General features: G+C 32.5%; 1 protein-coding gene across 1 annotated transcript in view; it reads right to left on the minus strand.

Annotated features, from left to right (window-relative positions):
- LOC145692677 (uncharacterized) overlaps positions 1–17876 on the minus strand; it is a 1521027-nt gene that overhangs the window by 1307961 nt on the left and 195190 nt on the right. Inside the window, exons 41-42 of the mRNA XM_081768059.1 lie at positions 17673–17744; positions 10819–10887 (exon numbers count right to left, since the gene is read on the minus strand). Of these exons, the coding sequence (XP_081624185.1) occupies positions 10819–10887; positions 17673–17744 (141 nt within the window). The remainder of the gene's footprint in view (positions 1–10818; positions 10888–17672; positions 17745–17876) is intronic.

Raw genomic sequence — 17876 nt, forward strand, 5'->3', positions numbered from 1 at the left:
TCTCAAATTACAATAAAGATAACACAATAATTGTTAAAGATTCAACTAAATGCTATGTAAATCCTAATGTTATGTATGTATTTTTCTGCTATTTATAACAATCCAATAATAATAATAATCGTGAACTAAATAAATGTACACAATTTCCATATTACAATACACATTTTATAAACCAGTGGTGTTATTCAGCTGGTTTGCCCAAGCCAGCCAAATTGTCTCTTTACCTCTAGATCCAGTTCTAACGAAAGAAAATTAATTAACTAGTACTACCTACCTAATTAACTCTATGGCCTACGGAACCCAGGGATTCAATGCCGCGTTCACAAAAGCTCTCCATTGACTTCTATCCTTAACCAACTGGATCCATTTTCTACTTTGTATTCCTATTTCTACGAGATCCATCTTAATATTGTCCTCCCATCTGCACCTAGGCCTTCCTAAAGCTCGTTTTCCGATTGGATTTCCAATTAAAACTTTGAAAGTGTTCTTACTTTTTTCCTGTCTACTACATAACTTGCCCACCTAAGCCTCCTAGACTTGATGATCCTAAAAATGTTTGGTAAACGATATACTTTATGTAGTTCGTCGTTATGAAGTTTCCGCCATTTCCCATTTCCATTCCTCTTGGGTCTGAATACTTCCTACGAGATTTAGCTTTATTTTGTTTTTGGATATTCGGTCTCGTCTCCATTTTCTATTGATTCCTCTTGCGATGTGCCCTATATAACACGTATATAATATAGTATGTTCCTTCTACTATCTTATACTACGCTTCAAAACCTGAAAATTAATTCCCGGGACACACACATAATATAAATAAATTTGCTTACTAATCGTCTAGGTAACTAGTAAACAATAAACTTAATATCAATACCCAAGGTTCAGGGAATTTTATATCAATCAGACTTTTCCAAGTAGACTAGTTTATTCAGAATTTTTAAAAACAAAAACAAAGAAATGTTCTCTGAGATTAATATCCCTTAATGAAAATGATTTCTCTAATCAAAAAAAATTCGTTCAGGTACACCTCTAGACCCAGAGGTCCCCTCCTATTTAAAACCTTAAATAACAGCTCGCTCCAAACACGAAGCTTCCTTTAAAATTTGTCTAAAATTCCTTAAGAGAGGTTCTGAACATGCGTCCTCGTACAAGCCATCATGAACCTCACATACTCTAAAGACAGACCCAACATTCTGAGAACTGTCTGGCCTAAGTCCCTAATTCAGGAATCGCCCTTTATTGGACAACCCTTAAGGAAATCAGCTAGCTAACAGACTTTAAAAGGTAAAGGGAAATGGAAAATTCCTTCATTTAGGAATAAAGCACCTTCTCTCAGGCTCGGTAGTAGGAATAAAATTCAAAACAAACAACAGCCTACCATCCCCTTATGTGAGGAATCAGCTGTGAAAAATCTAATCGGCTAATCGGAAACAACTAGCCGAGGAAAAAAAAAAAGTATATATTACTCATCCGGCTCGGTTGCCGTAGCAACAGCCTTCCCTAAAATCAAAATAAAGAAAATTTCTGAAAACATACAGCGCTCGGAAGGAGCGATGTCACAATAAATCTAAAAATCCCTACTAAATTTCATTTCTTAAATATTCCTAATCCGGGAATCGAACCTATCCTTAGACCTTACCCTTGGACATACAACCAGAACTCAAATATTCTGAATTGTATTCCGCTTAACAAGTCTAAAGGTTGACCCTATACACAGCCATCTCTTTCAGCTGTATCCCTGCACTGACTTAAAAAGAAAAGTCGCGAAGCAAAAAGAGACCCAAGGAGCACGAAAGCTCCTCCCGCTAAAAATTCCGTCTCGATTCTCTCAAATGAATCCAAAATCTGCCTCCCTGCTGCCATTCCCTTCTTACTTATATACGATTTAACAGCTTTCCCCCTCTCCGCTACGACGAGAATAAACTGTCACTGAGCTTAACAGTGTTTCCAAATGAGCTAGCTAGCTACTGAACTTTTGCCTTACTTGGAATTATTTTTTTTTTTTTAACTGAAAAGAATAACTTTTAAAGATTAACATATACATATATATACATACATTACACAATACATAAATGCACACATGAATATATAAATTTATATAAAGATTAATAGACAAAATACCAAACTATAATAATTTTACCAGCGCTGGTTTTTAACCTAATTATATATGTATTAGTAAACAAGAAATAATATGAATATTAAATTTCCTTTAAATATATGCATATATGTACAAAACTAGCAATGGGCCTGAAAGTGCTCATTGCACTCTTCATTATCCAGAACACACATTCTTTTAGGTCACTTTGTTATTAGAGATTTAAAAAAGCCGGCTTTTTTGAATCGATGTATTTTTACATAAAAAGCTGGCTTTTTGGGGAAAAAAAACGAGAATTTTGGAAACTTTGCCATTTTTGATTTTTCTATCTAAATAGCTTTCTTATAGTATATTATGTAGTTAGATAAGAATTCCATTAACTAAACGCCATATTTCGCTCTGGAATTCACCATCAAGATGGATGGAGCACATGTTTTACGAATTAAAGCTAATTTGAGGGCAATTTTAGAGGCTATTTCACTTTATTTTAACTTTTGAGTTATCGACATTTTTCTTCTTTAGATCATTTTAGTTTGTTATCCGTGTTTCATTTCTAAGAACTTAGTACTCTAGATTCTAGCGCAAAAGTTAAACTTACCGGTACGTTTTTCTATGTATCCGTCAAAGCGTACGTTTTTCAATATATCCGTCAAACCGTACTTCCACATTTCTGTTATACTGTAGCTGTGCAATGATTTAGCAATAATTTTCTGGTTACAACCTTGAATACCAATTTATACGAGTAATTAGTAGCGGATTTAGAAAAGTACTTTGGGAGGGGTTTCTCTGATTGTTTCGTTTTCTAAAAAGTTCTAATTTTATTTGGGAGGTGCTTGAAGTTTATGAGTACAGGCATAACTAATATTTCGTTTCGTTTATATGTTTAGCAATAACCTTCCGGATACAATCTTGAAGATCATTTTATACTGAGAATCAGTGGTGGATTTAGAAAAGTATTTTGGGAGGGGTTTTTCTTACTAATGTTTAGTTTTTCTAAACATTCGTAATTTTTATTTGACGGGAGCTTAAAGTTTATGAGTAAAGGCATAACTAATGGATATTTCGTTTGTTTTAGACATTCCGCAACTTTGGGGAACATGCTTCAGTCCGAAAGACCGCCCCCCTAATCTTCGCAAAACCATCACTGCTGGTAATTAGTAATAATAACGATTTAAAAACAATAAGAAAGGAAGTCGGCCAACTCACAGTACACGCACTATTTCTACATTCGCAGATGGAATGAAGAAAAACTTTGTCAGAATGGTCGAATTCTGGGTTGAATCCCGGACTTCCCGATAGAAGCGCAAAAGCTAACCAACCAGTCATGTTTGTTGTGCAGTTGTATTTAGCTTAAATATATTCTATAGTCCTTTTTTTGGGGGGAGGGGTCCGTAATGATATGTTGAATCCCTCTTGTTAAAAATTCAGAAAACTTGAGGATTTCAAGAATATACAGAACGCAAAGCTCTAGATGTGCAGCCTTTAAGTGTATCATATAAATCTAAGTATTTCTCTTATGTTTTATTTTAATTTTATTTTGTTTCAAAAAGAGGATATGGAGTATTTTGAAGTAAAAATACTACATACAATTTTGCTACATATTTGTGTATTATTTTTAAAGAAGTGTTTACTTTTAGGGTTGGCTGGTTTACACCAGCTGTTTTTTTTTTTTTTTTTTTTTTTTTTTAATAACTGGTTTAAACCAAATAAATAAACATAAAGAAAAATGCAAATCGTGTGAACTTCATGGTGATGTTTGCACATATCAAACCATCTGCATTAGTTTTATTTTATTTTCACCTTTTAATCAAAGTGTTATATGTTCAATTCTCGGTCGAACCACAACCCTTCTTTCATGCGTAAACCAAATAGCGGTTCGAATGTCACTTTGAGCGAAAGTCTTCTCCTTGATAACCTCGGTATTACGTAAGGATGTTAAGTCTAAACATACGAAACGAAACCAAATTGTATATTTTTGCATGCCTGAATGCCTGTTGTTTTATAAAGAAGCTAAGGTTGCTTAAGTATATTGATAGAAATTGGCAAAATTTATCGATTGCCTACGTAGCTTCCAACATTAGCTTGGATTGGACTTTCAATGATATCTACATACTAAATTTGTAATTTTATACCTCAGTTTTAGCGTACTGATTATGATACGTTGACCTTTAAATTTTACATACAAAGCAATAACAGGATTTTCCCGTTATTGTTTTACATTTAAAGTAATGACGGGATTTTTCCCGGTGGCTAGGGCAGGAGTTTCTCAATTTAAGAAATTTACTCACCGAACTTCTTTAAGCTTATAGGACCTCTTCCAGCATAACCCCGTTGTTACATAATAACACCAAGGCGAAACAAACTTATCTCTGTGAATATGTAATATAAATACATAAAGCAAAATATCTAAATCACAAAACCTGGTTTAAACTTCCCCCAAGAGACGGGTTTTTGCCATTTTCAAAGACAACCATGGTTCTTGTCAACCCCTGCTTACTTTTGTATATAGGAGGTTAAAAAATTCTTATTATATACATTGGTTAATCTTTTGGAATTCATAATGTAAATATGTTGAAGAGAAATTATTTGAAATATCTTTTCGAAATTCATGGTCTATTTTCGAGGATTTATATTATTATCGGCATCAACCACTAATTAAATGACTTTTTCTGTTATAGAGAAGCGAAACAAAGTCTGCTTTATCAATTTAAAGCAGAATTTTGAAAAAAGCCCAAAATTCCGAAGCTAAAAAGCGAAGCAGAAAAAACCGAGTTTTTTTTTTTTTCAAAAAAGCCGGTTTTTCCCGAGCCCTTGCATCTCTATTTGTTATAGTTCGACTTGTCGTACTTTTTTTAAGTGTCTGTTTTCTGTTGCATTTCTCAAAGAACAGAATGAAACGTGAATATCAAATCTTTCATTGGCACTGATTTTCTTGCTACATTCGTACCTACAACTAGAGTAGCCATTTTCTTTTAGTCTTCACTTCTTTACAACGTACTATCTTTCATGCCTTGCTCATACATTCCTTGCTTGCATTGTGGGCTCTTTCGATGACATTACTTTTACAAAAATATCATTATTTACTTCTCAAGGTAAGTTAATAGAATAAATTTTATATTTTAATTATCTCTTTAATTTAAGGTAGATAACATAGAAAGTACATACTTAATTATTTTTTTTAAAAAAAGAAATACTTTCCAATGACGTCTGTGCGTTAATTATCTTTACTCCATGTAATTTTCTTCTGATCTTCCCATCCTTAAATTTATGTGTAGTTAATGGCAAAACGAGCCGCTTTCCGCAGTAAAGACGACTGATATACTGCATTTACGTTAATTAAAAAGTGATTAATAGAAAATAATTTATAAATGGGCCGCGCGAAAAAGCAGTCAAATAAGATAACGGGATTATACAACCTGGTGATGGCAGTAACTTTCACTTTTACAAGAAATAACTTATTACTGCGTCGACCAGGCTGTATCATCCCGTTATCTTATTTGACCGTTAGAGATATCAGTACCTTGTAGGACTGGTCCTTAGTAATTCCAAAGATATCACAAAATAGTAGAATGATACAACATGGACACTGACAGCATCTGTAACTTACAACTTCTCAAGCTGCAGTTAGAACCTTGTTAAACTGAGTACTGTATTAGAGTCATAAGCAGTTAGAACCTTCTCAAATTTGTAGACCGTCTATTTTTTGAAGTTGTAGCAATAAGAGTCACATATTTGAGTAAATCTCAATTTCTAGTGTTACGTACTGTATATAACTCAATTTTGACAAAAATGTCAGTTAGAACCTTGTCAAACTAAGGCCATGTAGCACTATGTGAGAAAATTAATATTTAAAATATTATATGAAGATATTATAGCACTTAATTCTAGTTACTATTGCTACTATCATTAAGATGAATAACAACAAAAAAATATAATCACACAAACAAACTACTCATATTAAGTCAACTTACTATATTGACCTTAGATCCTGTTGTTATATGATTTGAATGACATCATTCAGTATACTTTGCGAAGAATCTATTATGTTGATTATAGAACTGGTTGTTACATGATTTGAATGACGTCATTCAGTATACTTTATGACGAACTTACTATATTGATCATAGAACCGGTAATTACCTCATTTGAATGACATCATTGAGTGTACTTTACGACGTACTTACTATACATAGAACCAATTGTTACATGATTTGAATGACATCATTGAGTGTACTTTACGACGAACTTATTATATTGATCATAGAACCAATTGTTACATGATTTGAATGACATCATTCAGTGTACTTTACGATGAACTTACAATATTGATCATAGAACCAATTGTTACATGATTTGAATGACATCATTCAGTGTACTTTACGATGAACTTACTATATTGATCATAGAACCAATTGTTACATGATTTGAATGACATCATTCAGTGTACTTTACGATGAACTTACAATATTGATCATAGAACCAATTGTTACATGATTTGAATGACATCATTCAGTGTACTTTACGATGAAATTACTATATTGATCATAGAACCAATTGTTGCATGATTTGAATAACATCATTGAGTGTACTTTACGATGAAGTTATTATATTGATCATAGAACCAATTGTTATATGATTTGAATGACATCATTCAGTATACTTTGCGAAGAATCTATTATGTTGATTATAGAACTGGTTGTTACATGATTTGAATGACGTCATTCAGTATACTTTATGACGAACTTACTATATTGATCATAGAACCGGTAATTACCTCATTTGAATGACATCATTGAGTGTACTTTACGACGTACTTACTATACATAGAACCAATTGTTACATGATTTGAATGACATCATTGAGTGTACTTTACGACGAACTTATTATATTGATCATAGAACCAATTGTTACATGATTTGAATGACATCATTCAGTGTACTTTACGATGAACTTACTATATTGATCATAGAACCAATTGTTACATGATTTGAATGACATCATTCAGTGTACTTTACGATGAACTTACAATATTGATCATAGAACCAATTGTTACATGATTTGAATGACATCATTCAGTGTACTTTACGATGAACTTATTATATTGATCATAGAACCAATTGTTACATGATTTGAATGACATCATTCAGTGTACTTTACGATGAACTTACTATATTGATCATAGAACCAATTGTTACATGATTTGAATGACATCATTCAGTGTACTTTACGATGAACTTACTATATTGATCATAGAACCAATTGTTACATGATTTGAATGACATCATTCAGTGTACTTTACGATGAACTTACTATATTGATCATAGAACCAATTGTTACATGATTTGAATGACATCATTCAGTGTACTTTACGATGAACTTACAATATTGATCATAGAACCAATTGTTACATGATTTGAATGACATCATTCAGTGTACTTTACGATGAACTTACTATATTGATCATAGAACCAATTGTTGCATGATTTGAATAACATCATTGAGTGTACTTTACGATGAAGTTATTATATTGATCATAGAACCAATTGTTATATGATTTGAATGACATCATTCAGTATACTTTGCGAAGAATCTATTATGTTGATTATAGAACTGGTTGTTACATGATTTGAATGACGTCATTCAGTATACTTTATGACGAACTTACTATATTGATCATAGAACCGGTAATTACCTCATTTGAATGACATCATTGAGTGTACTTTACGACGTACTTACTATACATAGAACCAATTGTTACATGATTTGAATGACATCATTGAGTGTACTTTACGACGAACTTATTATATTGATCATAGAACCAATTGTTACATGATTTGAATGACATCATTCAGTGTACTTTACGATGAACTTACTATATTGATCATAGAACCAATTGTTACATGATTTGAATGACATCATTCAGTGTACTTTACGATGAACTTACAATATTGATCATAGAACCAATTGTTACATGATTTGAATGACATCATTCAGTGTACTTTACGATGAACTTATTATATTGATCATAGAACCAATTGTTACATGATTTGAATGACATCATTCAGTGTACTTTACGATGAACTTACTATATTGATCATAGAACCAATTGTTACATGATTTGAATGACATCATTCAGTGTACTTTACGATGAACTTACTATATTGATCATAGAACCAATTGTTACATGATTTGAATGACATCATTCAGTGTACTTTACGATGAACTTACTATATTGATCATAGAACCAATTGTTACATGATTTGAATGACATCATTCAGTGTACTTTACGATGAACTTACAATATTGATCATAGAACCAATTGTTACATGATTTGAATGACATCATTCAGTGTACTTTACGATGAACTTACTATATTGATCATAGAACCAATTGTTGCATGATTTGAATAACATCATTGAGTGTACTTTACGATGAAGTTATTATATTGATCATAGAACCAATTGTTATATGATTTGAATGACATCATTCAGTATACTTTGCGAAGAATCTATTATGTTGATTATAGAACTGGTTGTTACATGATTTGAATGACGTCATTCAGTATACTTTATGACGAACTTACTATATTGATCATAGAACCGGTAATTACCTCATTTGAATGACATCATTGAGTGTACTTTACGACGTACTTACTATACATAGAACCAATTGTTACATGATTTGAATGACATCATTGAGTGTACTTTACGACGAACTTATTATATTGATCATAGAACCAATTGTTACATGATTTGAATGACATCATTCAGTGTACTTTACGATGAACTTACTATATTGATCATAGAACCAATTGTTACATGATTTGAATGACATCATTCAGTGTACTTTACGATGAACTTACAATATTGATCATAGAACCAATTGTTACATGATTTGAATGACATCATTCAGTGTACTTTACGATGAACTTACTATATTGATCATAGAACCAATTGTTACATGATTTGAATGACATCATTCAGTGTACTTTACGATGAACTTACAATATTGATCATAGAACCAATTGTTACATGATTTGAATGACATCATTCAGTGTACTTTACGATGAACTTACTATATTGATCATAGAACCAATTGTTGCATGATTTGAATAACATCATTGAGTGTACTTTACGATGAAGTTATTATATTGATCATAGAACCAATTGTTACATGATTTGAATGACATCATTCAGTGTACTTTACGATGAACTTACTATATTGATCATAAAACCAATTGTTACATGATTTGAATGACATCATTGAGTGTACTTTACGATGAAGTTATTATATTGATCATAGAACCAATTGTCACATGATTTGAATAACATCATTCAGTGTACTCCATGACGAACTTATTATATTGATCATAGAACCGATTGTCCATACAGAAATATAATTATATATCAGGACTCACATGATATTGGAAAGTAATTTAAGATTGGTTTCAATGATATTAATATCAGAGATGGCTCTTCTATATGTGCAACACTTGCATTTGCACGGGGTGAAAACTTTTGATTGGCGGCAAAATCTGTCATAACTATATTATTTTTTGTTGGAAATAGACTTTATGATGATGATAGTTAAATTTACTAAGCTGACATTCTATTTGGATATTACATTCATAACTCACGTTTATTTTGCATTAGTTCAAGGTCAGATGGACAGTGCTGAAGCAAACGGTCAAACAAATCCCAGTATGAATAGCTTGAATGTTGTCAAATACAAGAACTCAATTCTCGAACAGTATTGAACACCTGTTCCGTTTAGTTAGTTATCACAGTTTTGATATAAAAACTAATCTTGTCTTTCTCACCAACAAATTCCTTATCATTGAAAGCTTAACTTGTTTTAATTTTTTTAACAGATGTAGAAGAAAAGCCAAGTTGCAAACTGATATATTGAGATTGAAGCTCGACATTGAATTCTATAAAAAGAATTACCATCTTTCCTTTGGAGATGTGTTTACTTTATATTTCACTAACGTAATAGATTATTATTTAAAGATAAAAGACACAACGAGATTGTATTTGTCGTGTTTAGGTCTTTCTGAGTTCTAGTGCACTTTCCCTCCCTTTCGTTGCTCATGATGGAGCAGCATATTTAAAATCGTGACTTTTAATATTTGGTGTTTGTGGAGAGAAGGAGGAGTCACAAATGATGCTATTGCACGAAGCGGCAAATTGCCTAAGGCCGGTCCTGACTAACATGGAATTGAAAAGTCATTTAAAATTGGTTTCAATGATTTAAAGTCATATCATTTGTAATTTGCATTCCATTTCTATACTTTACTTTGAATTCACACTTCTAATATAAAAATAGTAATTCTAGTAGATAATCTAACTTTTTCATAGATTAAAATAATCTAACTTTTCATAGATTAAAGAAAACACAATTGTATCCTAGAGTTATAGCCAGACAGATAGTGTATCAGATGTCGTTACATAGACTCCGGACCACATGATCTCTGGTTTTCTCAACCAGGGATGGCCAATCCCTCAACCAATAATTTCTGAGAGGTACTCCGTGATAATTTGTGTCATACTGTCTATATCAATCCCTGTAATTGTTTCATAGTTCCTTCTACGGACTAATGAAAAGGTAAATAGACCGCTAGTGATTTCTGAACTGAAAAGTAACCCCTCAAACATAAAAAGGTTAGCCAACCCTGTTCTAGATTCTATATCAAAAGCTCTTTTAATATCAGTATCCATACTTACTTATTCTGGCTGTATTCTCCCAAATAATTGTCAACTCTTGGATAAACCTTTGCTTCTTCACAACGTCATCTGTTAAAGAAAATTAATACTTTTATCATACGTACAGCATACTAAGAAAATTGATTAAAATTAATTGCACGTAAAAAGATTTAATTTGTTATGTAGAAATAATTTCTAAGTTGATAACACCGACATTTTTCTTATCTTTTCCTTGCCTTTTGTTTTTAAAATAAGATATCCTCAAAGTTCATCTAGTCATATTTTTATGTGCCATATCGAATTGTTTCTTTGTTATGTATGTGTGTGTGTGTGTCTTCTTGCCTTAATGCATACAAATGTCATGTTTTGAGCATGAGCGGATTTAAGAGTTGTCTGCCATAAGGGCGGACCTATTGGTGTTCGGAGTATTCCACAGTCGAGTGAGGGACAGGAGTTTCACTGCAGGAAATTGTTAATATGCTCATTCTCTTTTTGGCATCTTCGTGTATAATTCTCTATAATACAACATAAGGAAGTATTTTTTTCTTTAGAAAGTTGTTGAAGGTGATCAACGTCTCTCCATATCCCCCCCCCCCCCCTTTGTTGTTACAGAGAAGATCTTTAATCGTTCTCTCATTATGTAAATAGCAGTAGCGGCTCGTAGTCTGTACAAGCACCGGTTGCAATGTTGCAATATCAAAGGTATGTAGGTACGCGCAAGTGTTCCCCTCCCCCAGCATTCTTGAGTCCTATCCAAGAAATATTCAGGAAATATGAAGAGGAAAGTCTTTTAAGCTCTAATTGTATATTATTGATTAAATTATTTCTCGAATATTAATTTAATATATAAGCTATTTCCTTTTTTTCAAACAACCACTATCAATGTACGTTTATACACTATTTATATACAAAACCTCTACACTCATGTTATTGGACACGAGATAAATCGAATATATAGTATGTGCTGTAAGCCATGAATGATGGCGTTAATCCGAAAAGAAGAAAAAAAGCAAGAAAATTGCATGCACGCAGTTAAACAAAATTATTTAATTATATAAACTATGCATTATTTTAGAATGGAAGGTCTTTCTTCGATCTTTCGGGCTTCAAATTTTTCTATGACTTTATTGAAATCTGAAATGCTGCTCGCCAAGTTTCTCTGAATAGAAAGCATCGTTACCGCAAATATTTTCCGCTTTATTTTCTTTGGGGTCCAGAAACACCTCTCTCCTCCGACAATACGCATTTTGTTAGCATTTCTTTGTATAAATATACGGAACAAAAAGTCCATTTTCAGGAACCACGTATTTTTTTTGTCTGTAAAGAAGCATGAAATCTAAGATGTTTTCCTTTGAAAATTAAAAAAAAAAAAATAGTTTAACATTCCAGCAAATTAGGCTAAAGAAGACAGATGAGTATTGGAAGTGAATGATTTTATATTAATTTATGCTCTCCGCCGGAAATCGAACACGGAATCATGTGCACGAAGGACACAGAGCTAGGAATTAGACCCGTAGTAAGACATTTTCTTCTTGGAGACTCGATTGACCCCCCTTCCCCCCAGAATAGGATTTTTTTTAAAAATAAATCTTATCCCAAGAATTTTCACCTTTGTATTATAAATGTTAAATAAAATCTATTGACTTCGAACGACCGCCCCCCAAACTTTCAGCCTGGATCCGTCCCTGCTACCACCAGACTTATATTTGTTCTTTGCGAGTTTATGTTTTGTGAATAACTTCTTTCTTCCACGAGTCTGTATCTTCCTCACCCTATCAACTGAGTCAAGCGCTGCTAAGCGGAGGAATTCGTAACTATTACAGAAGCTGACCAGTTGCGGAAAAAATGCAACCGTAAGGGACCAATACGGGAAGATAGGAGCGTTGCAAGAATAAATCCACTTCCCCATGTTAAGAGATAGGAGCTCGCTGCCATATGCTCAATGTTACTGCTTCCAGTGGCAACGTTCGCTGCCACTGGAAAGGTAAATCTCTCTCTTTCTTTTCGTTTTTTAATTGACTTTTTTCAGAAATGCATCAATACTGTTTTGCGCTCAAGAGCAAAGGTTTATTTTTTACTGATACACTACTTTAACACTTAAAAATATTTTTAGTATTTAAAAAATATCCGGTTGCACAACCATGCAACATATAGTACCAGCCGCCACTGGTAAATAGAAATGCAATCTTTTAAACAACATATCCTCACTGCATTTCAACATTTAGATAACCGATATGTAGTGTCAAAATTGTAATAAAACATAGTGCCTTTGGTTTTTTGCAATTCGAACACTGATTTAGAAGAAATTAATAGCATCGAGCTCATTGACATTAATACTATACGTGTAAATACGGACTGAAATATATAACATTAATACTACACTTGCAAGTATAACATTAATACTATACGTGCAAATTTGAAAATATGGCAAAGTATTTGCCAAGTGGCAAATTTGAAGTATTTTTTGCTAAGAAGACGAAAAAGGTCAATGATACACAAAGAGTGAAAAAATGAATGACTGAACCGGGACTCGAACCCAGGATCTATGACGTATTGTGCCAATCCGTTAAGCATTACACTACCTAGTCCGTTTCCCAGAACAGCCCTACACTCTCTCATTCTTGAAGTCCGTGCTTCCCATTGATTTGTACCACTACCTAGTTGCTGTGCTTGGACAATCCAGTGTCCATTTGTTAACCCGCTGTAGCACGAGCCGCGGAGTCACACTCCGCGAATAGAGAAATTTCCGCGTGGTGAATTGTCAGAAACATTGCAAAGAAAATATTAAACAATTAAATATCGCTTCAAAACAAAATACACATTAAAATAAGATAAACAAATATTGTGGAGTGAGACTCCGCGCGCGTGCCTTGATGTTACAATTGACCACGCGTGTTATGGAGGGCTAAGAATACCTCTAAAGGTGTATATTAATGAAAGGACAGAACCGGATTATTTACAGAACAGATTCTTTGTAGGTGCGAAATCAATTACACAGAAAGAGTGAAAACGTGGTTGACTGGATCGAGACTCGAACTCCACTTTTTAACTCTTTCTGTGTCATTGAATCCGCATCTACTGTTGTGTAAATAATCCCGTTCTGTCCTTCTTTCACTAATATATTATGTGTCAATGCCTGTCTAGACGTTATAGAAGGATATTTCCCACATTTACTGTAATACGAATGTGTGAATGCTGTGTTATGTAAAAAGTTTCTAAAGTTTCTGTTAACATTAAAATTATCATCAACTGTAAAGTAAGTACACAGTGAATTTTTGATCACTCTGAACTACAGATCCTTTCTTACTGTGGACATTTCAAAAAATAATGAGTAATTTTGAAAGTTTCTTGAAGAAAATTGTCGAAAATACTAGCTATTGTTGTGCCAAAACTAAGCACATAGTACACTAGAAACAACTGTTCTACAGTATAGCATAAACATTTCAACTAAATCAGTATGAAAATGCAAATGTATCTACAATAAATATTTAAAAAAAAATAAATAAATAAATATGAACGCGTTCACAAATTTCAACATTGCTTTCAGGTAAATAGGAATAATTCAGGGATAATTTCATAGATTATTTATTTTTAAATGTTTATTGAGTTATGTCACTGCTAAAATCTGACATGCAAGATGTTGCTGAATGTCCTCATGAGGTTGGAGCAATGTACAGTGAGAAATAAAATTCGTTTTGTTACGTTTTGTGTTTGGTTCCTTAAATAAGGTACTTTATTGAAAATTGAATAGAGCTGTCATCCTCCATCGTTGACTTGGTGTACACAAAGTATTGTAAAATGTGTCATCTTTTCGTCTAATAATAAAGCATCAAATCGATGCATTGTGTTTCAATGAATTATAACAATGCACCTAAAAAATGATTGCATGGAGCACTTGGTTGGTTGGTTAAAGTCAAGTGAAGCATTCCCTTGAGCAGCGAGGTTATATGAGATACGGACCTACAGATTAACTTGGGATTCGAACGACTTGAGCTTCTACCACAAATCAAACGCAGTACGCGTATCCGAGAGAGCTTGGGTAGATGGGACAATTGATGCAAAATGAAAGAGATATATTAATACAATGTGTCACGTTATCCTTGCATATTCCTTAAATATTTAGTTTCTTTTATTGATAAACAATTCCGCAAATTTTCTGACGAAAAGACTAGAAGCAACGTGTCAAGTGGGTATTTCGATTAGTAACAGCATTATTGGCTTTCTACTTTGAAATTACTGCTCCTACTCACTTGTAATTAGTGTTTGTTTTTTTTTTTTTTTTTTTTTCTAGTTTGAATGTTACAACAGGTTGAGTAAAATAAAACAAACTACGGAGCGTTTGATAAAATAGGCATCTCAGAATCAACTGATGATAAATGCAAAGGAAACAAAATCACTAAATTTCCATTACTCATGTACACCTCGAAAAGTATCTTATAAAGTTTTAGTTTATGTAAAACAAAACATGTCAGATGTGAAACGTAGACAGGATATTCATTCATACAACACAAGATAAGCTAAACAAGTTGATGTATCATACAGCAGGCTAACAAAAATTAAAAATAGCTATGCAATACAGGGTACAAAATTTATGAATAGGGTATCAATAGACATCCAAGAGTTACCGCTCACTCATTTTAAAAGCAAACTGTATGATTGGTTAATTACTGTACCATATTATAATATTAAGGAATTTGAAAAAGATAAGAGTATATTGAAATAGGGATTAAAAAAATAGTTGTAAAACTGCATTTGACGTTGTCTATTGTCTGTATACAGACTTAACGACAGTAAAAATATTCTATTCTATTGTATTCTATTCCAGTGTGATAAATACAACTTTTGTAGACAATTCAAAATCCACCAAATTTTTAGGACTTACAATAAGCAATTGACTTTAATGGGATACGCTAGGATTTACAAAAAACAATTGTTCTACATGGGATACGCATATTACTGATCTAAATAACAAATTAAGCCATTTCTGTTTTGTGATTTATAGACTACGTGGTTCAGTGTCGAAAGAAACATTGCTGTTGTTATACTTTGATAAATTTCAATCCTTGTTAAGTTATGGAATAATTCTCTGGGGAGCTTCCTATTTCAATGTTACTACCTTTTGTCTACATAAAAAGGCAAAAAGATCTATTTTTAATCTATCACCAAGGTCATCATGCAAAGGGGTCTTCCAGTCAAATAAAATTTTAACTGCACCTTGCCTATACATATATAAAAATATCATAAATGTAAAGGGAAATGAAAGTAGCTTTCTTCATGTTGACGACGTACATTCATACAACACACGACAAAAGAATAACATATTTACATCATACCAAGTTTATGCGTGCACCAAAAGAAGTGTTCTTCCTATGTCCACTAAGTTGTATAATAAGCTTCCAACTTACTTGAAGGATATCGGAACCATACAGAAATTCAAAAATGAACTGTTCAAATTTTTTTTATGTAACAAAATGTATTATACTTAGGTTTTCGTTGAATAGCAAGCATCATTACAAAGCTGCTGTACCTATACAACTCATCTATGAACCAACTTATCTCAGACCGAATAAGTTCATACATTTTGCTTTGGGTGATAGAAAAAGAAGTTTCTAGTAAATAGTTATTCAAAATATCTATTTAGAAGACAGCAACGTCTTACGAAATATTCGTATTAAGCTATTTCTTAATCAAAGAATAGAAGACCTGAATTGCAGAACAACCCAAGTCCACCAGAGTACTTTTGTGATTTTAGAAGAAAGACAAGAAGATTGTACTTGGCATGCTATTCTGTTTAACTGAAATTATTTTGTATTGTTTCTTAAAAAAAGGTTTTGATTTGGATTTACACATTATGCAAGTGAGTACCCTTTAAAATATAGATGCTAACATAAAAAACAAAAAACGCAAAATATGTAGAGGAAGAATGGACTTGGGATCAGTGTTCGAAGCAGTAAAAAAGCAGAGGCGGTATGTTTTATTACGAATTTGACTCAACATACCGGCTACTTAAATATTGTCTTGATCATAATACAATTGCGATCAAGAAACGGTATGTCACCATTACTGAAAAACCAGAGACGGTATGGCATACCACCGCATACCGTTTTACTTCGACCACTACTTGGGATGTTATACAATTCAGGTCTTCAATTGATTTCATTATGCAATACTGAAAAGTGTAATAAATTCTGAATGTTAAATATATCAAGTAACCCCTCTCTTCCTCAATTGATAACCGAAGATTGTATGTAGATAAATTAATTTTCTATTACATCTACAACTAGAACTGTTAACAGCCTGACATACAAAAAATAGTATAAACTTTACCATTTTTCTTTCTGCTTGTTTTTCACAAGTGAAATGAGATAATGAAATGCAGCTTACCACAATCATAGATAATAGAAAATATGAATCTGAAGAATTTTCAGTGTTGCCATCTATAGAAATTACAGTGGTGCAAGACTATGTTAAGGCAGCGACTAGAGGAATGAACTCAACTGCATTTGATTACGTATCATGCTGTCTTGGAATTCTGTGAACTACTTTTTAAAGAACAATTGTATTTAGTTTGTAATAAACAAAATAGTTTTAACATACAGTTATTAAAAATTAATTAGTAATGTTCATATTTTCTGTTATAGAATAACATTATCTATGATTGTGGTAAATTGCATTTCATTATCTCCTTTCACGTAGGAAAAACAAGCAAAAGAAAAATGGTCAAATTGTATTATTTTTAATATGTCAGGCTCTTAATAAAATAAATACAAACAATTATCAAACAATAGTTAACACGTAGACAGTGTTGCATCAACTCAACCTATAACATTAGAAAAAATATAAATATAAAAAGAATGAAGTATTGTTTTACTTACTAGTGTCTGGTGCAACAAGAGTCCAAAGTTCGTTAAGGAATGTGATGTATGTTTCTTTGCCTGCCTGAGCGTCTGGAAAAAAAATATTGAAGCAATTGTTAGTTTAGAACTATAGTACAGAAATCTTTATGAAATGTAATACAAGGAAAATGTTCATTTAAAAAGTGGGTCTATAATGACTACTTTTAAGTTAAATTCCACGCT

The sequence above is a fragment of the Thermobia domestica genome, chromosome 8 (assembly GCF_964235325.1).
Source record: "Thermobia domestica chromosome 8, izTheDome1.hap1.1, whole genome shotgun sequence".
Lineage (NCBI taxonomy): Eukaryota > Metazoa > Arthropoda > Insecta > Zygentoma > Lepismatidae > Thermobia > Thermobia domestica.